The sequence below is a fragment of the Myxine glutinosa genome, chromosome 10, assembly GCF_964187855.1.
Source record: "Myxine glutinosa chromosome 10, kmMyxGlut1.1, whole genome shotgun sequence".
Classification (NCBI taxonomy): Eukaryota; Metazoa; Chordata; class Myxini; order Myxiniformes; family Myxinidae; genus Myxine; species Myxine glutinosa.
The window spans coordinates 50467222-50492742 of NC_136270.1; the positions used below are offsets into that span (position 1 = coordinate 50467222).

General features: G+C 42.2%; 2 protein-coding genes across 6 annotated transcripts in view; one reads left to right on the forward strand and one right to left on the reverse strand.

The window, feature by feature from the left end:
• LOC137434526 (sorting nexin-10B) overlaps window positions 1-22977 on the forward strand; it is a 34514-nt gene extending 11537 nt beyond the window's left edge. For 4 of the 5 annotated variants that reach the window (XM_068127637.2, XM_068127635.2, XM_068127634.2 and 1 more), the window contains exons 5-7: window positions 8016-8114; window positions 8521-8784; window positions 17560-22977. In XM_068127637.2, the coding sequence (XP_067983738.1) occupies window positions 8016-8114; window positions 8521-8784; window positions 17560-17605 (409 nt within the window). In that variant the 3' untranslated portion in view covers window positions 17606-22977. The remainder of the gene's footprint in view (window positions 1-8015; window positions 8115-8520; window positions 8785-17559) is intronic. The other variant, XM_078785629.1, reaches the window with a different exon arrangement.
• LOC137434523 (uncharacterized) overlaps window positions 1-25521 on the reverse strand; it is a 319351-nt gene that overhangs the window by 195571 nt on the left and 98259 nt on the right. The window lies entirely within an intron of this gene.

Consider the following 25521-nt stretch of genomic DNA (forward strand, 5'->3'; position numbering starts at 1 on the left):
CACTAGTGGAAGCAACAATTGGTCCTCTCCGGTACACGGTTCTTATTCGGTATCGGACGCCTCCATCTTGGAGACGTGAGTTTTCACCAGGTAGCCAACATTCACTTTGCGATCTTTACAGTAGCAAGAATCCTGTCATCACCTTCCTCCAGGACCCTTCACATACTGTTCCATCAGTCTTTGCACCTTTCAAAGATTACCTCCAACCCCTTTTTAATTGTCCTATCCAATTGCAAAGATAACATCACATCTCAGAGCTTACCTAGCTCTTAAATTGTGCTTGCAGTCCATGGCTTTATGGTCGTACAATTTACACGCCAAACAACATCTTGGAATAATCCACGTAGTGTAGCAGCATAGCAAACCTGTTGTGCATTTTGTGATACAAGCACCAAATTTGGCACAAATGTACATTAATATGTTGCGAACATTTTCAGATATTGGGCCACTTGAAATTCCGTAATTTTTTTTTTCACATTTTTTCAAATTTCGTAATTTCAAATTTTTCGGGTGACACCGTCACAATTTCGGTCTTCGAGGCCGGCCGATATAGTGGGGCGGCTTAGCCCAAATATTCAAAAGAATTGTGCATTTTGTGATACAAGCACCAAATTTGGCACAAATGTACATTAATATGTTGCGAACATTGTGTGGTCAGCAATGAAGACGAGAGTCTGAATTACATGTATGCAAAAGACCTTGTGAACCAGTGAAGCAAATACACGGGTAAGCATGAATTAAATCTAGGGCATGATATAATTTCCATGATGTTTACCTCTACACTCAATGGTGGAAGGAGGTAATGTTTTGATCCCAGCTTGTCTGTATGTCTGTTTGTCTGTTAGTCCACAAAATTCCAGACAAAGCTTGTAGTAGTGGTAGTTGTAGTGGTAGTGGTGATAACAGAAATTGTTATATAGAACTGAACTTATATTATTATTATATGCAGAAAATAACTTCATTTCTATATGCCCTGCAGTGGACAGGTTAATTGGTTTATGCACTGAAGGGGTCACCCTGGTGTGCACTGCTGTGTTCTGCCTCACTGAGTTGTTCAGGTATGATGTACTCAGCACAAGCTTCCGGTCGGCCCGGAGGTGGGGGTGCGGGGCCTGTCACGGAACGTCAAAACAAACGGCCTGCCGGGGCCGCCCAAAAGTCGGGCGTGAGGGGCGCGTCCACTAATGGAACGCCTCTCGCTTCCCAGATCGAGGGCCACGTGGTCAGGAGAACCTCGTCCCTTCCGGTCACACTTTGCTTATCGGCCGGCCTCGAAGACCGAAATTGTGACGGTGTCACCCGAAAAATTTGAAATTACGAAATTTGAAAAAATTTGGAAAAAAAAATTACGGAATTTCAAGTGGCCCAATATCTGAAAATGTTCGCAACATATTAATGTACATTTGTGCCAAATTTGGTGCTTGTATCACAAAATGCACAATTCTTTTGAATATTTGGGCTAAGCCGCCCCACTAACGGTCTTTTCATCTCCTTTCAGTATAACAGGTTCCTTCTCCTTTCCTTGAGCCCTCGGTTTTGGCACACTGAACAACAGATCACAGATGCCTTTTGTGTGCAACCGGGAAAAGATTTGTAACCCTGGCTAGCTTTTTAAGATTCTATGATGCCCTTTTGCAAACTTACGGATAAATACTTTGGGCATGTACTAATAAATTATGTCACAAACAAATTGCGCAGATAGTTAAACTCACTGGAAACTGCTCATACACTACTCGCAATAAGTTAGGGATATTGGCAGGTTCTTCGGTGTGGTTGATTTTGTGTATTAATTATGTTGAAAAAAGTTGTTGGTCCTAATTCTATGGTTATTAATGAGTGTGAAAAAAACAGCATTCTTGATTTCAATACCCTAACCCTAACCCTGATTAAAAATAAATAAATAAACTCACTCCCACAATATCCCTAACTTGTTGTGAGTAGTGTATGTGCTGGATGACTTCATATCTGGAAATGACTGCAAATCTAATCTGATCCTGGGCAACTCTCCACACAGCTTAAAGTTTAACACAACCTTGTGACTAAATCCACTTTTATCATAAACATCTCACTTTCACAAACCTCACGCACACACACACACACACACACACACACACACACACACACACACACACACACACACACACGCACGCACGCACGTACACACATACAGGTCACGTGAAAAAGTAAGCACACCCCATTTAAGTTTTGACTTTTTCAAAAAATTTCAACATACAGCTATTTGATCTTCATTTCAACAATATTGATAGATAAAGGTGATATAATATAGCAAATATCATGAAACATTTACATTTTGTAGTCCATTGTATAATTTATAATGGACTATCTCCAGAGAAAAATTGATATGATAAATAATGCTACGAGTAACAAGCAATCTGCTGTGGCCTGGAGAACTGTAAACGAGATAAGCGGACGGAAATGCGTAAACAAATCCAAACTAAAAGCATCCAGCCAAGAAGAACGATTGAAACTCTGGCAAGAGCATTTCCAAAGCTTATTAGGGAAGCCACCTACAATCAAGGATGAAGTAATAACTCCTGTGATTTCAGATGAACTCGACGTCAAAAAAGGTCCCTTCACCATAGATGAACTCCATAAAGCTCTTAAAAACATTCAAAACGGGAAAGCCTATGGTCTAGATGACATTCCAGCCGAGATTTGGAAACTAGGTGAATTCGATGAGATTTTACTGAATTTGTGTAATGCTGTATACCATCAAAATCCAATAGATAGATGGACAGAAGGATGTATATTGCCTTTCCAGAAAAAGGTGACCTAGGGCTTACAAAAACTATCGAGGAATCACTCTAACATCAATAGCGGCCAAAATATACAACCTGATGTTATTAAACAGAATTAGACCGCATATAGAACCAGTTCTGCGAAAAAATCAAAATGGCTTTCGTACTAGTAGATCGACCTCCGGGCAAATCCTTACTATTAGACGTCTTCTTGAAGGCGTTAAAGCTAAAAAATCTTCCTACTGTTTTCCTATTTATTGATTTCTCGAAAGCTCTCGACTCCATCCATCGAGGTAAGATGAAGGAGATACTGCTAGCATTCGGGATACCTCAGGAGACAGTTAATGCCATCATGATGCTGTATAATAACTCGCATGCAATAGTCCGATCACCTGACGGCGATACAGACTGTTTTGACATCATGGCAGGAGTTTTACAGGGTGATACCCTCGCTCCCTATTTATTCATAATATGTCTCGATTATGTGCTACGCAAAGCAATAGACACCAACAATGAACTTGGATTTACCCTAAGTAAACGGAAAAGTCGGCGATACCCATCCAAGAAGATTACAGATGCAGATTATGCAGATGATCTTGCGGTTCTAGCAGACTATAACAAGGATGCAGCGACACTACTACACAAGATTGAAGAAGTAGCCAGCCAAATTGGTCTCGACATAAATGCCTCGAAGACAGAGTACATCAGTCTTAATCAAGATCAAGTTGTAGACATAAAATCACTCAATGGTGAAAACATCAAAAAGGTTGACGAATTCACATACCTGGGAAGCAACATTGCCTCCACAAAAAGAGATGTCGACATCAGACTTGGAAAGGCTTGGGGAGCTTTAAACAGTCTAGGCAGGATTTGGATTTGGAAATTTACTTTGGTTACCAACTCACGGCAAACAGGCACCAGGGAGACCTGCAAAAACATATATAGTTCAGCTTACAAATGATACTGGGTGTCTGGTTAATGAACTACCTAATGCCATGAGTGACAGAGATGAATGGAAGAAATGTGTCATGGAATGCCGAGCTAGCTCGACGCAGTAGTAGCAGTAGTATAATTTAAATAAATATAAATGCAAATTTCGCATGTGGAAAAAGTAAGTACACCCTTGGCTCGAATAGGTGGTATTGCCCCCTTTGGCAGAAACAACCTCAAGTAGGCGTTTCTTATAACTGTCTACCAGTCTCTGTCATCGACTGGGAGAAATTTTTGCCCACTCCTCTATGCAGAATTCTTTCAGCTGTGCAATGTTTGAGGGGTTTCTTGCATGCACAGCTCGTTTCAAATCCCCGCACAACATCTCGATGGGATTTAGATCCGGGCTTTTACTTGGCCATTCCAGAACCCTCCATTTCTTTATTTTCAGCCATTCCTTGGTGGAGTTACTGGTATGTTTAGGGTCATTGTCATGTTGCAAGGTCCACCTTCGGTTGAGCTTCAACTTTCCGTCAGATGGCCTCACATTATCCTCAAGCACCCTCTGGTACAATGAAGAATTCATAGGGGATTCTATGATGGTGAGCTGCCCAGGCCCTGATGCAGCAAAGCTGCCCCAAACCATAATATTTCCACCACCATGCTTTACAGTTGGTATCAGGTTCTTGTGGTCAAATGCTGTCTTTGGTTTTCGCCAAACATGTCTTCTGGTACTGTGGCCAAATAGCTCTACCTTTGACTCAGCTGTCCAGAGCACATTGTTCCAGAAGTGCTGGTCTTTGCCTAGGTGTTCATTGGCAAACTTTAGTCTTGCCCTGATATTTTTACTGGACAGCAAAGGTTTCCTCCTGGCACAACTCCCATGTAGATCAAATTTGTGCAGCCTCTTTCTAATGGTAGACTCGTGCCCTTTGACATCAACAGTGGCAAGAGCTACCTGTAGGTCCCGTGATGACATTCTGGGGTTCTTCGCGACTTCTTTCAGCGTCTTGCGGTCTGCTCTCGGGCTGAACTTGCTGGGGCGGCCTGGCCTGAACAAGTTGGCAGTTGTTTGGAATCTTCTCCACTTGTAGATGATCTTCCGGACAGTTGAATGATCGATTTCAAATTGTTTGGAGATTTTTAAATCCCTTCCCAGACTCGTGGGCATCTATAACCTTCTTTCTGATGGCCTCAGAGAGCTCTTTTGATCTGGGCATGGTGACGCTGCACACTTCAACAACAAAGAGCAAACCAAACTAAATGTCTGAGGTTTAAATGAGACGGGTTCCTCCAAGATCCTCTCTAACGATGTTCTAATCATTTGCGCCTGAGCTGGTGCACCTGATTCTAATTTTAGGTATTTGAAGTAGTGATAAATGTAGGCTGTAGGGGTGTACTTACTTTTTCCACATGCGAAATTTGCATTTATGTTTATTTAAATTATACAATGGACTACAAAATGTAAATGTTTCATGATATTTGCTCTATTATATCACCTTTATCTATCAATATTGTTGAAATGAAGATCAAATAGCTGTATGTTGAAATATGTTGAAAAAGTCAAAACTTTACATGGAGTGTACTTACTTTTTCATGTGACTGTACATATATAATCACACACAAAAATATATATACCTGTATAACAATGAATTCCTCATCAAATCATGGACATAGAAGTGTTAGCATCACACAAAATATTTTACGACAGTAAGGCATAAAGAGTGCCAGAATAAAACCCTCTCATGAAAACACGAATGTATTCCTTACTAGCAAAGGTATCCGCGTTGAATGCTGGGTCCCTCACCCCACCCCTTCTCTCTCCTCCCACTCCTTCCTTTGCCTCCTCCAACCCCCTCCCTCTGGACTCATACCCCACCCCTTCCCCTCCTTCTCCAAACCCTTCTCCTCCTCCAAACCCTTCTCCTCCTCCAAACCCTTCTCCTCCTTCTCCAAACCCTTCTCCTCCTTCTCCAAACCCTTCCCCTCCCTCCTCCTCCCACCCACCCTCCAGCCACCCTCCAGCCACCCTCCCCCCACATCCTTTCCCCTCTCTCATCCCACCCAATCCCTTGCCTCCTGGCACCCAACCCAGCCTCCCTGCCTCCTCTCATGCCCTCCCTTAGGATTCCCACCCTACCCCTTGCCCTCACTCCTCCCACGTCAGTCACAGTTTAGATGTCTATCTTCGCCGCAATGTAATGAATCAGGGGGTGTGTTCAGTTACCACATTTCTTGTCGAGCGCTCGCCAAGTGGTTTAAGCACTCGAGCAAGCATTCCATTAAAAACTGTTGATAAGGAATGGCTGCTTGGTAACTGAACACACTTTTTTTTTTTTTTTTTTTTTTTTTGGTATACAGAATCGAGGCTCGTGAAAGAGCTAACATTTATCACACAAAAGAAATCAAGCAGACACACAAAGTATAAAATAAGTGGAGCGGTAGACAAGATGGGGAGAGAAGGGGAAGCACACAAACACAACTTTTAAGATCAGCGACATCAGGAGATCTGTGGGAGAGAGAGGGCTTGGGGGGAGGAGGCATGCAAAGGGGGGGGGGGGGGGTGGGAGAAGTATAAAACACAAGGACAATGCAAGGACTTCCAGGAAGCAAGTTGGTATTTCAAAAAAGTGAATCTGGGGTGAAATTAGCGGGGGTAGAAAAGATCAAGGTTTTGGATGGGGGAAGATAAGAGATGGTGGTGAACAGCTGTTTTAAAGACCTGGAGGGAGGAGTGGGATTGAAGAGAGTGCGGGAGTGTTTTCCAGAGGTGGGAGAAAAGAGGAATGAAGGAGTGAATGTGAGCAGAGAGTCTTGATTTTGGCAGTTTAACCATAAGAGGGTTGCAGGCAGATCTTGTGCGACCTGTAGGAATATTTGGGGGACAGAGCCCAGAGAGAGCTGGGGGAGCAAGGCCAGAGAGGAGTCGGTAGAAGACAGAAAGACCACCAACCTGCCTGCAGTGAGTAAGTGAAAGGCCCTCGGAGTTGGCTTCATCGTGGGAGATTCCAATGATTCTGAAAGCTTTGGTTTCAACAGCGTGAAGCCGAGCTAGGTGTGAGGCATGAGCACCGGCCCAGAGGGGAGAACAGTATTCCATTGAGCTGCGGATGAAAGCCTTGTATGTTGCGAGGAGCTCAGGTGTGCCAAGGAAGGACTTCGCATGACGGAGGATGCCCAGTCAGCGACTGGCTTTGGAGGCCAGATTTGAAATGTGGTTTTCCCAGGAAAGATCATGGCAGATAGTGAGACCCAAAAGCTTGAGTGACAGAACCCTTGGACATCTCGACAGCATACGTGCTGGAAAAACGCTGACAAAAGGACAGTTTTAATTATATTAAAGACTTTAATTTTTAAACTATTTTCCTTGTCATGAATACCTTGTTCCGTTTTATCGTGTTTCTTTTAAATGTGCATAAATTCAGAGGTGATGTCGAGTTTACGAAAGTGCAACTGTACATTTCAGTGTATGTGTGCATAACTTCTAAGAGGGGAAGGGGAAAAAAATCTCTTGGGAATTTCCCTGGGCTCTTGACTAAATAATTATGTACCCAGACATTGCACTCTACCAAGCCAATTTTCATCACCTCTTAATGTATTAATTTACTTCACATAATTGGGAAATTACATGTCCATCCATCCGTTTGTTTATAAGCTTTGAAAAGTTGGGTGAACTTTCCTTTGCATTGTGAGAGTGTACCTTCATTGGGTGGTGTATATTAGACCGCTGCTGCGATCACTGCAAAAAAGCATGCATTACCTAGTTTCTTCTGCACCAGTTGTAATCACAATGTACCTTTGTTTCCTCAAAACGGTACCTTCATTTAATGAAAGAAAACACATTCAGTTTTCAAATTTACACCAGAAGTCTTGTGGCCTGTTCCAAGGCAAGAGGCGGGGTGAATTAAGATCCCTGCGAAGGAGAGTGGGGTGACCAAAGATGGCCTGATGATGAGCACTGTCGTTGATTATCTTCAAAAAAAAAGGGTTGTTTAAATTTACCCAAACACCGTTTGCATTCATGCACTCATTTGGAATGTCCTGAATATGCATGCAAAGTTTTGGGCCGCTATGTTTCATGGTTTTGGAGTTATGGAGTAGACACACTGACACACACACACACACACACACACACACACACACACACACACACACACACACACACACACACACACACACACACACACACACCCCCTGACATGTATTAATATAGATTTATCTAACACCACTACAATCCTCTTTTACGAGAGATGTTTAATTTTATTTTCAATCAAGGTGTTGTACGAGTCTATCAGTTTCTGACAGTTCATTATTGGGACATGACAGGGAGGTTCCAGAGCTGCCAGCAAGAAATCCCTTCTTTAGTTGTTTCAATCCAGAGGATGTGGAGCAGAGGAGGCGTGGCCTTCAGGAATTCCTTGATCGGTAAGGAGGACTTTCTTGGAACTTGCCAACAAATGCTGTGCAGTATAGTTTATTATTTTTTATTTTTACCTCACTGGAGATTCCTAAAAGTGTACTGCTGTGAGATAATGCCTGTGTCAATCAAATTATGCAAAGAAAGGCATTTGGACAATGAGGATGTTATGATTCTTTGAAAGGAAGAGTAAACTGAGCAGTGAGACAATAAACCTTTCATCTTTTATCTATTTTCTCTGCCATGAGCTTCAGTTAAAAAAGAAGATAACCCTGAAATGATAATTGTCCGAAATGAGGTCATTGGTGAGGAGGAATGACTATGTGGAATGAGTGCTCTTTTTGCTTATTTAAATAATAAAAGATTTATGCATGCTTCAAGGAAAGGTTAACTTGTTATTACTTGCATTCCCAGAATTGTGAAGAAGGCTTTCTTCCTCTCGGACAGCCGTCTGCACCTCTTTCTGCAGAGTCGACTTAGCACAGATGAGATTGAGGCTTGTGTACAAGGACGGACATCATTTTCGGTCCGAGATGCCATTTTGAAATCTTCACAAACTGCTAGACGCTCTTCTTGTGCGGATACCATGAAGCAGTTGCCGCCTAAAGACGAGTTGATAGGAAAGCAGGTGGACGAGGAACACGCAGATGTTTTGAACATGACACCTGATTCAGAAGGGTAAGAGTGCTAGTATTATTGGTTTGTTGACCGTTTACAGAAGTTTATGGATCACATGTGGTCTGTCTGTCTGTCTGGTGATTACCCTGTGCGTATGAAGCGAAAAGTGGGATTAAGCAGTTGGTTCACTTTGTCTGTCTGTCTTTGTCTGTGTGGCAATCAAAACAAAATTTAAAATAATTCCAAATAGGAAACTTACTGTTTGGGATGTCATAAAGTATACAAACAGGCACAAATAATTAATTTAATGTGTTAAATAATGTGGTGTAAAAGACGGTGCTTCTGTGGTGAAAGACGGTGGTGAAAATTTTCTGAATTTGTGAAAAAACTTCTGAAAAAACTATTTCAAGACCCCTGACACAATTAAGATCCCTAACATTCCTTGCAACCCTAAGATGTTTTGCGACCCCTAAAGACCCTTTAGTCCCATTACAACTCTAAGACTGTGCAGACCCTTTGAAACTCAGACCCATAAGACCCAGAGTCCCCAAAAGATCCCGAGGACCCAGAAAGTTCATATAACCTCAAGAACCCCAAAATACCCTGAACCAAGAGACCCTTCGACCTAAAAGGACAAAAAAACAAACCACAAAAACATGTACTGGTGAGAGGGTCTGCAATCTCTGATTGCTTTTTCTTGTTATTATATCTGTCATAAAAGTGGACGGAGGTTGTTTTCACCCCTGTTTGTCTGTCTGTTTGTCTGTTTGTGAGCATGAAATCTGAGTTATGTACAGATTCATACGAAAGTTTGTGGACAGGCTGGGTGTGTGACCAGGATGAAGTGATTCGATTTTGGTAAAGATCTGAATGCGCATTCGGATACGATAATTTTTCAGTGGTTCTTCACCATTGAGAGATAGGGCCAAAACAATATATAGCATGATATTTCAAAACGTTATGGACGGTTATGACAAAACTAGGTGGATGAGTTGGGTATGTGACATTGTGACAAGAATAAGCCGATTAGATTTTGGTTAAGGTCCGGATGCAGATCTGGACTATCAGTGGAGGAGGTATTCGTTCTACCGAGTGCCGTTCTAGTTACAAATGAAGAATGGTGGATATATAAAAACAATAATAACCACCTTTAGAGGCCATTTTTCCCCGCAAAGCGGGGGTTGGCCTTTTTCGGGAACCGTGGTTGTTGTTTTTTTTTTGTTTTTTTGGGTCCCCTTTTTGAAGCAATGTTTTCCGGCCGGATGCCCTTCCTGACGCCAACCCTTTTTGCCGCCTTTAACGACAAACAGGGAATTACCAGTGAACTGGTACTCAATTAGCCGACCTCGGAAGGATGACAGGCTGAGTCAACCCCCCTGGCGTTAATTCAGCGATCGACCGGGATTCGAACCCAGGATCCTAGGATCCTAAGCCGGCACCCTAGCCGCTAGCCCAACACCAACACGAGTACGACTCAGCACCCATCTTACACCATCCCTAACGTGAAGCATAGTGGTGGCTGCATCATGCTATTGCATGGTTTTCAGCAGCAGGGCCTGGGGTACTTGTAAGGATAGAGGGAACAATGAATGGAGCCAAACACAGGCAAAACCTTCAGGTCATCTGCTTCAGAGTGGAAAAGACCTTGGACTGTGGCGACGATTTATGTTCCAAAAGGATAATGACCCAAACATACAGCCGTACAAAATAGACTTACAAACGTACAAAATGAGACGTACAAAATTTATTTGTACAATGTTGTACAAATGTACAAATGTTGTACAAGAACCCTGGTGTTGGGCTAGCGGCTAGGGTGCCGGCTTAGGATCCAAGGATCCTGGGTTCGAATCCCGGTCGATTGCTGAATTAACGCCAGGGGGGTTGACTCAGCCTGTCATCCTTCCGAGGTCGGCTAATTGAGTACCAGTTCACTGGTAATTCCCTGTTTGTCGTTAAAGGCGGCAAAAAGGGTTGGCGTCAGGAAGGGCATCCGGCCGTAAAACATTGCTTCAAAAAGGGGACCGAAAAACAACAACAACCACGGTTCCCGAAAAAGGCCAACCCCCGCTTTGCGGGGAAAAATGGCCTCTAAAGGTGGTTATAATGAAGTGACACGTTTTGAAAATTTATATATTGCATCGAAGTTCCCCATTTTCACCAGTAGATGTCGTTATTGATCTTTGTCATATTTTACATTGTTGGCTCAAAATATTTATTTATTTATTTACTGTATACAATAATTGGTTTATCCAATGCCCCCGCACTAACTTTTTTTTCTGATTTCCCTGCTCTTGCACACATTCCAAAACTTTGTGTGACCAGACTGAAATTTAGGGTGCCCGAAAAAGACTAACAATTAAAAAGAATACGTTTCCCTTCATATATTTTTTTTACACTGGCACATGAATGGTGAAAATTGCTTGGGAATACAACATTCAGCTCTTACAATAAAAGAGGCATACAACAAAGGCTGATTTCTGGGTGGAAATGTATAACACTCTATTTACATGTTCAAAGTTCTGGTGTGCCATAGAGAAGCTGATGGAAAACGTGAAAGATGAGGAAGTTGTTGTGGTGGGAGGAGACCTAAATGGACATGTGGGAAGGAGTATGGACGGTTTTGAGGGAGTTCATGGGGGTTACGGATATGGTGTGAGAAATGGAGAAGGTGAAAGGATTTTGGAGTTTGCTGATGGAGCTGATTTGTTGATTTGTAATACTCAGTTCCAGAAAGAGGATAATAAGCTTGTTACATAGACATCAGGTGGGTCGACGACAACCGTTGACTACCTGCTGGTGTGTAGGCGAGATCGGGGGCACCTCCAGGACACAAAGGTGATCCCGGGGGAGGAGGCTGTTTCACAGCACCACTTGGTTGTCTGCGACATAAGGGTGAAAGGTGCGAGGAGAGCTCGGCGGGTGAAGTACCAACCGAGAATGAAGGTGTGGAGGTTGAAAGAGGTGACAGTGAGGGAGGCATTCAAAGAGAGGCTGAGTATGGTAGAGGATGATGTGGTTGAGCTTGAAAGTGGTTGGATGTCAATGAAAGATAGTCTGTTGGGAGCCGTTGGTGAGGAATGTGGATGGACAAAAGGACCACCGAGGCACTCGGAAACATGGTGGTGGGATGATGAAGTTGGAAAGAAGATTGACGAGAAGAGGAAGAAGTTCAAGGAGTGGCAGAAGGCGAAGGGTATGGGGGCAGAAAAGGCAGAGCATGAAAGTTATAAGGCAGCCAAGAAGGCTGCAAAGAAAGAGGTAGCAAAGGCACAGGAGGTATGTAGGAAAATGTTCGGAGAACGCTTGGATTTGGAAGAGGGTCAGAGAGCAGTATTCAGGATTGCAAAGCAGATAGCGAAAGAGAGGTGTGATGTGATGGGGGTGAGTTGCTTGAAGGATGAAGTGGGACAAATCGTTGTGGACCCAGATGGAATTAAAGGAAGATGGAAGAGATATATGGAAATACTGTTGAATGCAGAGAATGAATGGGATGGCAACATAGAGAGTAACCCAGTTTTAGGACCGGCAGAGAAGATAACCGAGAAGGAAGTTGAGGAAGCGATAAAAGCAATGAAGAGTAGAAAAGCGGGAGGGCCGACGGGAGTTGTGGGAGATATGTTGAAGGCAGCAGGAAGTTGGGGTGTGAAGGGAATGACAGAGATCTGCAATCTGGTGGTGAAAGAAGGCCGCATTCCAGTGGATTGGGAACTGAGTACCCTCGTCCCTCTATACAAGGGGAAAGGTGACCCTCTGGACTGTGGCTCGTATCGAGCGATAAAGTTATTGGAGCATGGAATGAAGGTATTGGAAAGGGTGTTGGAGAGGAGGATAAGGAAGAAAGTGAAGATTGATGAAATGCAGTTTGGATTTATGCCAGGAAGAGGAACGACAGATGCGCTTTTTATTGTGAGGCAGTTGCAGGAGAAGTATATGGAGAAGAGGAAGAAGTTGTTTCTTGGGTTTATTGATCTGGAGAAAGCATTCGATAGGGTTCCACATGAAGTAGTGACATGGGCATTGAGGAAGCTAGGAGTGGAGGAATGGTTGATCAGAGTAGTGATGGCAATGTACAAAAGAGCGCGCACATCTGTAAGGACGAAGTACGGGAACAGTGGTGAGTTTGAGGTGAAGGTGGGAGTGCATCAGGGGTCGGTACTAAGTCCACTTCTATTTGTAGCTGTGATGGAGGTGCTGGCTCAGAACGTAAAGGAGGGTTTACCGTGGGAGTTGTTGTATGCATATGATCTGGTGTTGATTGCAGAAAGTATGGATGGACTGAAGGAGAAGGAGAAGATGAAGTGGAAGGAATGTATGGAGACAAAAGGTCTGAAGGTGAATATCGGAAAAACGAAGGTGATGGCAAGTGGTAAAGCATGTGGTGAGGTGGAAAGAACTGGGGAGTGGCCGTGTGCTGTGTGCAGGAAGGGTGTCGGAGTGAATTCCATTCAATGTACAATGTGCGTTGAGTGGGTTCATCAAAAATGTAGTGGTTTGAGAGGGTCATTAACCAGTGTGGCAGCTACATTCAAGTGTAAGGTGTGCACAGAGGGAGCTGCAGATGGAGGAAATGTTGAGTTGGATCTTGGAGATGGCGTGAAGCTGGAAGGTGTGAAAACATTTTGTTACCTAGGAGACATGCTGAATGGAGAAGGTGGATCAGACTCAGCAACGGTTGCTCGAGTGAGATGTGCATGGAAGAAGTTTCAGGAACTGAGTGGTGTGCTGACGAGGAGGGGAGTGTCATTGAAGCTGAAGGGAAAGGTGTATGCTGCATGTGTGAGAAGTGTTATGATTTATGGGAGTGAGACATGGGTAATGAACGTAGAGCAGCAACGAAGGCTGGAAAGGGTGGAAATGCAAATGGTTCGGTGGATGTGCGGAGTATCGTTGAGAGAGAGGAAGACAAATGATGAATTGTGAAAGATGATGGGAATAGAGCCTGTGATGGATGCTGTGAAGAGAAACAGGTTGAGATGGTTTGGTCATGTGTTGAGGAAGGATGAAAGTGACTGGTTGAGAAGAGTGATGGAAATGAATGTAGAAGGAAGAAGAGGACGGGGAAGACCGAGAAAGACTTGGCTAAAGATGGTCGAAGAAGAAATGCGGGCAAGGGGGTTAACAAGGGGAGATGCAGAAAATAGGGCAAAATGGAGAACATTGTCATGGGGACCGCAAGGCTAACCCCTGCTCTTGCAGGGAAAATGGCCTTAAAATGCCTGTTGTTGTTGTTGTTGTTGTTGTTGTTACATGTTCAATGTAGCAAGCAGCATCAAAGGGACACAATCATGAATTATTTTGAAGATGTGTTCAAGAGGATGGTATCCCTGACCCATTAGCACAAGAACATTTTGAGAGAATAAAAGCCGGATTATCGTTTTGTTTTTTTTAATCGGAGTGTTTTCACCTCTGTTATTGAAATGAGCTACTTGTGTCTATTTGTGTGACGTCACGGGTGCACGACTCGATTGACACTCATACATCTGCGTTTCATCACATGTCGTTCTCGCATTCAAGATCCTGATGTGCCAAGCTTTTAACTGTTCCCATCATCGATAAATTTGCCCACAGAACTCAGAAATCTTCTTCTTTTTTTCCCCCCTGACACTCATTTTTTCTCATCAACGTTGTGCCTTGTCATTGAAAAACCTAACAACAATCAAATTCAACATCAAAACGTATGCTCATGCAAAATATGGTGCTTGCGAAGACTACTTTGAGCCGTCAGTGTTCGTATTTGATCAACAGGCTCACTACCTTGCAAACAAGCCTCGGAAATTGATGAAACACTTTGCCAGATGCACTGATTGAGCTGATGGAGACTCCTGAATAGGGCAGGTCCACCTTTCTTCAGGACTGCAGGTGGAATGCAATCTACTCCTGCTGCTTTCCCATTGGCAATCTGCTTTATGGCTTTGACCACCAAATCCACATCTGGATCTACTGCCGGTTCATAGAGGATGGGCCTCTGTAGAACCCAATTGATGACTGGCCTGTCAACATCTCTGTTGATTAAGCAGGGTCTTAAAATGTTACTCCCAGCGTTTGAGATTGTCTTTTCTTTGGGTTAGACGGTCGCCAGTGGTAGAGTTTATGGGTTGGAGCCCAAGAGTTTTCCTCTTTGATTGGAACTTGATGGCTTTGAATAAGTTTTGAGAGTCATGCTTCTCTGCAAACTCATTAATTTATTTGGCCTTGTTTATCCACCACTGATTCTGCATTCTTCTTAACTTCTGCTGGCATAGGCTCTTGATCTGCTGGAAGTGGACTCTGTTTTTTGGTGTTTCTGAGGCCAAAACCGCTGTAAAGGCCTCCATTTTCCTGTCCAGGAGACTTGTGATGGCTTCATCATTTGAGTCAAACCAATCCTTATGCTGGCGTGTTTGGGTTCCCAGCACTGTTTTAGCTGTACCATATATAATGGTTTTAAGGGATTTCCATTGTTCAGCATAATTACTGGTCAAGTTTATTGGTAGAGCCTCACTTAGAGTTGAAGAAAGTTCTTGCTGCATAATTTCAGATGCCACCTGGTTTATCAATGGACTCTAAATCTGGTTCTTGCACACAAGCTTGTGGTCTGCAACAGTCAGCACTTCTACAGACACGGCATTCATAGACGTCAGTCATATAATGTCTCCTTACGATGATTTAATCGATCATCTTGGATGTTACCAGGTGGTCGTATGTACGTCTGCATGGGCGAACATGGTATTTGCGATGGAAAGACGAAAGCGAGAGCACAGATCGAGTAGCATAATCCTTTGGGAGTTGCAAGTACCAATGCCGTGGTGGCCTATCACTTCACCCCATGCACTTGTATCTTGACCAACCCATGCGTTGAAGCCTCCTAACAGAAAGAGTGGTTCTGAGAGATGGTCGTAGGTAAGGGTTTTCACATCTAGCGGGCGTTTAAAGGTTGGAGCATAAGCACTTATTCCTGTGATGTAACAGTTCTTTTTTAGAACATGCATTAGAACATGCATGAACACAGTCGAACATGCATTATTCGAGAACTGTTACTTTTCCAGCTCACAACAGCTTCTTGCCTATCCCTTTTTATGGCAACAGCTTCCAATCTTCTCTCATCTCACCCACGATAAACATACCCTGTATCTTCACACTCTCCTTGGCCAGGGACTCTGCGTTCACTCGAGCCATAAATGACTTTATGCAACGTGGACAATTCCTGAGCAACCAAGGCTGAGCGGTGTTCTGGTGCCACTCGCTTCTGATTGTCATCATTCCGAGTTCTGACATTCCAGCATGCCAGCTTTAGAGTACCCAAGGTGCGGAGGGCTTGCCCAGGTCTATCGGGCCCTTTCAGCTTTACCCCTGGCTCTTCATTCTCCCACTTGGGGGGGCCTGAGGTAGTCCACCCTATAAACCTCAAAATTGTCCACAGTGTCAGTAGCAGGTATACATTTTGCATGTCAAAGGTTGCTTGCTGGACTTGACATGCTAGCGAGCAGGCTGCTGTCGTCCGTGCTCACATCTTGCATCCCGGTTCACCACAGAGTAGCCCCGAAAGGCACATATCACTGCAGCAGCTGGGTGCAGCCTGTTAAATAGGACCAGGGGCTGGCATAAACTGAACCGGTCCGAGCATTATGGTCGTTGGGGAACAGGTTCCCTCATCCGCCCTAAGTGAGGCTACACATCATGGCATAGCTCCGTCACTTCATCTCACATCTACTATTTAACCCATAGTTGGGACAAGGATGGTGAGTGCTAGGGCATGTCAGCATGCCCAATGTGCCAGCACAATACACCTCTGGGGCCCATCTTTCTCCGAGATCCCTTGCAGTTTAGCCTGGGGCCACAAGGCACCCAGTCACCATGTGTTGCTGCGAGGAGGCACCACAAGGGTCTTGGCTGGAGAGGGGCTTTGTGTTGGCCGAGGAGACTTGCACACTCTGCTCCCCATTTTGCACAGTAACTAGCCAATGGTGTTAAATTAACACACTGCAATAACCCAGCCCTGTTGAAAACAACCAACACAGATGTCCATTACAAGCAGTATAATGAGTGATTTGAAAATGGTATAGTGTATGCTGTTCTTCAATGTATCACTGAACTTGCTACATTTTGTAATTTTTCTACAAGAAAACGTTCAAATAGTCCACTTTTTTTGGAAACACTACATGGCAAGTTTTCTGCATGCGCTATAGCGGGAAGACTCGCACTATATTGTACGGAAGTGAACGTAAGGCGACACATCATGGCGTAGCTCCGTCACTTCGTCTCAATTTCAACTGTAAATCTGCTTTATTTTACTGCATTAAAAGGTTGTAGAAAGGCTCGGATCATGACAACCAAAGGATATGACTTCTACGTGGTCAACATTGGAAGTTGTCTTGCTGATCGTGGGATCTTGTGTAAAAGATAATGGATGCCTAAGTCGGGCACCCATTCTGTATCTTTGGGTGCCCGACACCTAATTGTGGCTGCCCCGCACACCTACACACCCGCTAATGTCAGTTCCTGGTTTATCATGATTATCTATGTACAAGGTATATAAGGACGGACATTATTCTCGCGTGTACAAGACGTATTACAATGGCTCAAAATCTATATAAGAATTTTGATATCGCCACCCATCCTTCAACAATGATGTGTCTCTGTTTTCTCTCCTTTCTCACTCCTTTCTCACTCTTTTCTCAATCGTCATCCTCTTCCTTCACTTTATCAATGTTATTTTTCTCCATTTCTATCCCCCACCCCCAGGCTTTCCTCATGTAATATGTAAATTATGCAAAGTAAATATAGTGTCATTTTCTGTTTGCTCTTTTTTTACTGTATGGAATAGAATGGTGTTTGTTTTTCTTTTCTTTTTTGCAGCTTTTGGTGTTGGGGACAGAAAGAAGAAGATGGAGAAAGCAAATGAAGTGTGGAAATAAAAGTCTCAGGTCCCAGCCAATGTAACTGTATAATCAGCCAATTATGGCATTACAATGCTGTTTTAGTTTCATTTATTTATTATTGTGGTGAAATAAATGAATTGTTTAATGTTATTGCAAGGGCGAGTCAATAAATGAAGGACTTAAAAAAATTTGAAGGAAACCTTAATTTTTGTGGTTTGTTTGTTACCTGTTCGACTTTCTAATAGTGTGTGTCTGTGTCTGCACTTTTTCCTCTCACCTGCAAAAAGCTTTGGCACTCCAATGCAAGTTTATCTAAGATATGGCAGATGCTTCCTAATTTGCAATTTACCACTATTTTTACTTTGAAATTGTTCTTTGGTGATTAATGCAAATTTTAATTAAAAAAGGAATAAGGATTTCAATCTTTTTTTTTTTTCCCTTCCATGCAAGTGTCGATGCTCATGGAAGAACAAAAATGACAAAGGGCTGAGGGTTTACAAACTAAACAGGTATGGAAAATGGGGGGTGGGGGGGGGGGGTGAATGGGGTGAAGTTGGACAAAGACAGTGGGGAACCTGTGGGGTAGTTAACAAAAACTTGTAATTCAAGACCTGAGTGGACTTTGTACGGAAGTCAAATTCTTGAGCAAAGTGAGTTAGAACCAGGAACTCGATCTACAGAATGGTAACAATCCGTGTCTGTAATAATTTTGCATAGTGCTATTTTGTGTTTCAAGTACTTCTTCCACTCGGGTCTTCAATTGGCCCGCAGAGGAACAGAATGGCAAACAATTGGGATGTGTAGAAAAGATTGTGAATGTGCATGAGGTAATGATGGGCAGTGAAATTTCAATGACTAATGTAAAGAGGACAAACCAACGGACACAGGGAGGCTATTATACAATCTGGAGAATAAGGGGCAAATTAATGCAGGTAAGCGACCATCCTGTACTTTGGGAGGGTGAGCAGGTGAGGATATCTTGAATGCATGTGACCAGGGAGGAGTTCAGAGTACGGGGTTTTTGTTTTCTCATATCTCGTTACCCTCGTCAGAGGAGAGGGTATTGCATTCGAGTCCATTTGTCTGTCTGTCTGCCTGTTTGTTTGTCTGTTTGTTTGTTACTTGGCCCAAAAAAAATTTTTTGGACAAGTATGTTCATCACTTCGGTTTGTGTGTGTTTGTGTATTTGTCTGTCCACTCGCTTATACAGCCAGAAATATGGTTCGGTGAGCTAGAAATATGGTTATTTTTAACACTCGTGTAAAGGTAATAAAAAGTTATATTTCAAAACAAATTCCTACAAGAAAGTGAAGTACATAATATGCCATTTATTTGTGGAAAAGAACATCTAAGAGATGCGCACCATTTCGTCTGACACATTCCTCCAATCTTGGACGCCATTTATTCATGACGTTCTGCAACATGGCCACGTCAATATCATTGATTTCACGTCTGATGTTTTCCTTAAGTTCATGAAGAGTTTGTGGATGGTTAACATACACTTTGTCCTTTAGATATGACCACAAGAAATAATCACATGCAGTCAAATTGGGTGACCTCCCTGGCCATGGAATATCGCCATTTCTGGAAATGACATGCTTTGGAAAGCTGGCCCTTGCAGTAGTCATGGACACTCTGGCGGTGTGGGAGGTTGCACCATCTTGCTGAAACCACGTCATTAGGCTCACTTCTGCAAATCAGTTTAATTCTCTGGAGGGGGGAGTTAGAAACCATATCGGTATATCGAGCTGCAGTAACAGTGACGGCATTTCCGTTATCGTTCTCAAAGAAGTAAGGCCCTATGATGCCGAACCACGAAAGTGTACACCACACTGTGACTTTGGGACTGTGTAGCGATTTCGTGTGCATTTCTCTTCGGTTTTCGGCTGCCCAAAAACGAGTGTTTTGCTTGTTGACATCGCCAGACCGATGAAAACGTGCTTCATCAGACATGAACAAATTGTTCGCAAAGTTTTGGTTTTCATTTCCGTCCATAAATGACAGCATTCCCTCACAAATATCATTGCGGGCAATCTCATCATCTTGGCTTAATTCCTGGACAGTTTGAATTTTATAGGGATAAAAGTTTAAATCCTGATGCAATATGCGACGTAGTGACGTGTGAGAAATTCTTAAGGCTGATGCATGCTTTCGGCTGGTGCGATGCAGATTTCTCAAAACTGACTCCCTTACACGCTCAATTGTTTGTGCCATTCTTACTGATTTGGGTGCTCTCGGCAGTTTCTCTTTTAAAGTTGAACCGGTCCTCTCAAACTTCTGAACCCATAACTTGATAGTACAAACAGATGGCACATTTCCATGATGTTGAACATTGAAATTGAGTTTGAATTGACGTTGTGCAGTAGTTGCATTATTATTCTTGTAAAAAGCTTTGATGGCCAAAGCGCGTTCTTCACCCGACCAGTTCCACATGGTCACTCAAGTGTTCTGTCTGCAAAAAATAAAACGGAATCAGTAAAAAGAAAAAAAATGCATGTTATGTACTTCAATATCATGAATGAATTTATTTTGAAATACAATTTTATATTTCCTTCACACAAATTTCAAAAATGACCATATTTCTGGCTCACCCTGTACTTGCCTACAGGTCACAATTTTAAACCGATCTTCACGAAACTTCACCAAAAGGTAGTGTGTGGTCCAACAGAACCCTAAAATCCAAAATAATCAAAAAGGTCAACATAGGCCAAAGGTCAACCACTTTTTTCAGAATTTCTAAAATCCTCAATTTTAATATGATTTACCTGAAATTTGAATACAGTTTTCATTTCAGCTAACTGATATCAACCACCAACTATTTTTGAGGTCAACATTGGCCAAAAGGTAAACATAGGCCTGAGGTCAACCAATTCTTTCGATTTTCTAAAATCCACAATTTTCATCTGATTGACTTGAAATTTGAATAGGATTTTCATATCGGCAAACTCAATTCAACCACCAATTATATTTGAAGTCGACTTCGGCCAAAAGGTCAACATTGGCCGAATTTCTAAAATTGTCAATTTTCTTCCGATTAATTTAAACTTGAAGACGATTTGCATATCAGGTCACTGAATTCAACCACCAATTATTTTTGAGGTCAAAAGGATGCCAAAAGGACTGAGTGCCATTTGTCTTTTGCCAAGTGTCGCTCGAAGATTGATTTTTTTTTTCATTTGTTTGTCTGTTTGTCTGCACAGAATAAATATGATTTTCTCTGCAACCGTTGGCCCGATTGACAGGAAATTTTTACCATGGTGCGCCTTCTGTAGAATTTTTTCTAATGATAATTATGACGTCATAGGTCATGTGATACGGGCGCCATTTTTGAAAAACCGAAAAAGTTTGCGCCTCTATCTCAAAGCACTAAGAAAAAATTGAGACATGGCTCATTGTTAAGAACTCTCCATGGGGAATAACATATGTTAATGATGTCATAAGTGCCTCCAATATGACGTCGCAATTCAACAAGTACAAAACTTCATCTGATCAAGATGAAATTTCTTGAGCGTCATCGAGGGATAAATTGGTGGAGAAAAATAATGATAACGTCATCGGTCATGTGGTTTGGCCGCCATATTTGTTTTAACTCAAAAGTCTTAAAAACCACTAAAATACGTCTTGGCGAGGGTCTGCAATCTGATTGCTCTTTCTTGTTAATATTGCCATACATAAGTCATTAAATCTGCAGCGTGCTTCAAAATCAAGCGTCTTCAAATATATGCAAGTGTTTTGCTTTACTGTGCAAAAACATGCACAGTGTCTTGCATTATTCAAAAGTAGGAGATATACCCATCGAGGTCTGGTGATGGGGTGGGGAGCCAGAATTATCACGGTCGAAAATGAAGATGTGCCGCACACAGTTATAAGATTTGTTAATTACGTCTTTGACGCTTTGGGACTTATGAAGTTACGCTTGCTGTATGCCGACCAAGTGCTTATTTGTTTTGTTCTTCCTCCTTTCCTTGGAGGGCGTGGGGGGATTACATACGTCTCTGTAGAGGAGATAATGTCCTGCATGGCCTGTTTAAAAAGGCTCGTGTAGGCTGCCTGTCTCTCTTCCCTTTGATAGACTTTAGAGTATGCCCAGGGATTGCTCCCTTTAGTGTTTGGTTCAGGTTTTTACTGCTTTCCACACACCAGTTGCGCTTCCCGTCAAGCCATATCAAATGGCTTCTCGTCATCCCAACTCTGTTTTACCCAAACGTTGCATCTGTGCACCCCCAGCTCGGCGACGGGCTGGGCTGAACCTCTGTGCACCCCCAGCTCTCTTCTGTCTACAGAACACTTTCCCATGGTGATATAATAATATGTACCCTTTAACATAAAAGTTGCACTTGGAAAAATAGATTGTCTGCTGCTGTCATGTTTGTCTTGAACTGAAGCTTATCAGTTCTCCTGCAGGTTGCGTTTTTTATTTTAATGTTTATTGTTCGTACTGTACCAAGCTCTGTTTGCCTTGTATTGGCATGCCTTTCTACATATGAGCTCTTCTTATGCCAAGCTAAAAGTTTGACTCACCAGCACATTTGTACACATTCAAAAAACTTTTTAAGAAAGATTGGCTTCATTAATTGGATCTTCTCAAATGTTCCTCAAATGAGATGCTCAAATGATCCAAGACCTGGCAAAAAAGTTTAACGAGGCATATTCCACTAATAATATGTGTATTGAATAAAAAAGTGCATCTTGGACAATTGTATCTTGTTCGTACAAACTTTTTAAAATGCCCCCCTCCCTGGTGTACTTTATTTTTTACAGGAACAGCAATTGAATTATTATGCTGTTGTATTTCAAAGTTTGAAGTTCTTTATTTCTTTACTGTACATTGGGCATGCCTTTCATGTTTTTGGGACCTCAGTAATTACTGTACATTTTCTCTCAGTAGAATTGAACTGTGTTGAGGTTTGTTCCTTGATCTGTTTTCCATTCCAGATTATGGAAAGTGAACTGTGGTTTGCACTGTGTATACATGAGCCTATGGATATGGGAACTACCATTGTATTTGAGGGAAGGGAGGGAAAGTACAATGTATTGGGCTTGTCCCATGCTGAGTGTACTTGTTCCATCCTGATCACTTTGCTATCTGTTCACATTCTGTACTTCCCAAGTTCAGTATTTATTTTTTTTCAATACATATTCTGCCACGTGAAACTGAGCACCACAAATATGGTAAAACACCTGAGCTTGGAGTCTTTGTGTTTATTTTCTCAATTTTCTTTCTCGCATTTTCCTTTTCTATTTATTTTGAGCTTGCAGCCATTCTTGCACTGCATCCCTACTATCTTAAATACATTATTGCATCTGCATGAGTTGTTGACAGAGAATAACTCTTTTTATATTGTCAGACCAATTCAGTTAAATTGAATAAAAAAGTTGTTTATTCTTGAAAATAGACTTGACCTCGTTCTCTTTTTGTTAAATAGACAGTTATAAAATGTATTTTACTAATAAATATGTTATAAATACTGTTATACATATTTATTACCTCTGCCACTGATGGTGGATGGAGGTTATGTTTTCACCCATGTCTTTCTCTCTCTTTGATTGTCTAAGTAGGATATTTCAAGAAGTTATGAGCTGATTCAGGTGACATTTGGTGGACAGGTTAGGTGTGTGACGAGGATAAACTGCTTCAATTTTGGTGAAGATCCAAATGCTTGCATTTTTAAAGGAATTATTCACCATTGAGAGATAGTGGCCAAAATCTCTACATAGCACGATGTCTCCAAAGGTTGGACACAGATTCAGACAAAACTTGGTGCACTGCTTGGTGCGTGACAAGGGAGAATTGATTCGATTTTGGCGAAGATCCGAATCCGGATATGAGAATTTTCAAGTCATTCTTCACAATGGAGAGATGGGGCCAAAAACAATATAGAGCAGGATATTTCAAAAAGTTGTGGACGAGTTATGACAAAACTGGATGAGTTGGTTAGGTGACAAGAACAAGCCAATTCGATTTTGGTTCAGGTCCGAATCCAGATCCGGCCTATTCGTGTGATACGAAACGTAAAGTGTTCAGCCTGGCAGAGGTATGTGCTCTACAGAGAGCCATTCTAGTAGTGTAATCACACTAAAATATGCAATTTGGCGTTTGTCTGTCTGTCTGTCTGTCTCATGATTCATTGACCACGATACATTCCGTCGTTACTTATCCAATCTTTTTCACGGTTTTCCAAAGTTGCTTCTCATTACAAACCTAATAATATCAACACTTATGATAATAGCATAATATTAATGATATTACAAAACAATATCCCCAATCAACGGGTTTTGTGAATTGCGATGTTGCCCCGCCCCGACATCCTCACGGAAGTAAATTTTACAAACCTTATAATGTAATGTACAGTCCGATCCTTTTGGTTGAGGACCATGACCTGATCTAACATGTTATAATATCATGTACGGTCTGATTCTTTCAATGACCTGATATAACATGTTATAATGTCATCGATGGTCTGATCCTTTCAATTACCTGATCTAACATGTTATAATGTCATGCATGTTCTGATCCTTTCAATGATCTTATCCAACATGTTATAATGTCATGTACAGGTCTGATCCTTTCAATGACCTGATCTAACAGGTCCTTTCCTTTCTGGTTTGATCCTTTCAATGACCTATTACGAACATAAGTAATAGTAATAATAATTGGCAATAATAAGGATAATTAAAACTGTGGACAGTGATTATCCGGGGACCGAGACGCCCCACCCTGATTGGACAAGTGCACGCCAGGGTCATTGACAACGACAGCCCGGATCCGATTGTTTAAAGTTTCAACCAAATCAATCGAAAAATGAAGGCAGAGATGCATTTTAAAGGTTTTCATAAAATCCAATATGGCCACCATCCCACATGACCTATGACGTCATATTTCGGATATGCATCCAATCAAGTGACATACTCGTCTAATTGGTCAAAGTTTCAAGTTCATCTGACTAATGGTTGGGCCTGTAAGTTGATACAAAATTAATGGAATCACAATATTAATAAAAAAGAAAAGTGCTGAGTCAGCACTTTTTTAATTGGTGCGCCACAGACGAATTAGCAAAAAAAAAAAAAAATCGGATATGTATATACAGTGCATTCAGAAAGTATTCAGACCCCTTCACTTTTTTCACATTTTGTTATGTTGCAGCCTTATGCTGAAATCGTTTAAATTCCTTTTTTCCCTCATCAATCTACACTCAATACCCCATAATGACAAAGAGAAAACAGGATTTTAGAAAGTTTTGCAAACTTATTAAAAATAAAAAACTGAAATATCACATTTACATAAGTATTCAGACCCTTTGCGATGACACTTGAAATTTAGCTCAGGTGCCTCCCATTTCTCTTGATCATGTTTGAGCTGTTTCTACACCTTGATTGGAGTCCACCTGTGGTAAATTCAATTGATTGGACATGATTTGGAAAGGCACACACACCTGTCTATATAAGGTCTCACAGCTGACAATGCATATCGGAGCAAAAACCAAGCCATGAGGTCGAAGGAACTGCCTGCAGAGCTCAGAGACAGGATTGTGTCGAGGCACAGATCTGGGGAAGCCGACAAAAAAAATCTCTGCATCATTAAAGGTTCCCAAGAGCACAGTGGCCTCCATATTTCTTAAATGGAAGAAGTTTGGAACAACCAGGACTCTTCCTAGAGATGGTCACTCTGGCTGAGCTCCAGAGATCCTGTGTCGAGATGGGAGAAACTTCCAGAAGGACAACCATCACTGCAACACTCCACCGATCTGGGCTTTATGGCAGAGTGGCCAGACGGAAGCCTCTCCTCAGTGAAAGACACATGAAAGCCTGCTTGGAGTTTGCAAAAAAGCACCTAAAGGACTCTTAGACTGTGAGAAACAAGCACCTAAAGGTAAAGTGTACTTACTTTTTCCACATGCGAAATTTGCATTTATGCTTATTACCTTCGCAAAAGCGGAAG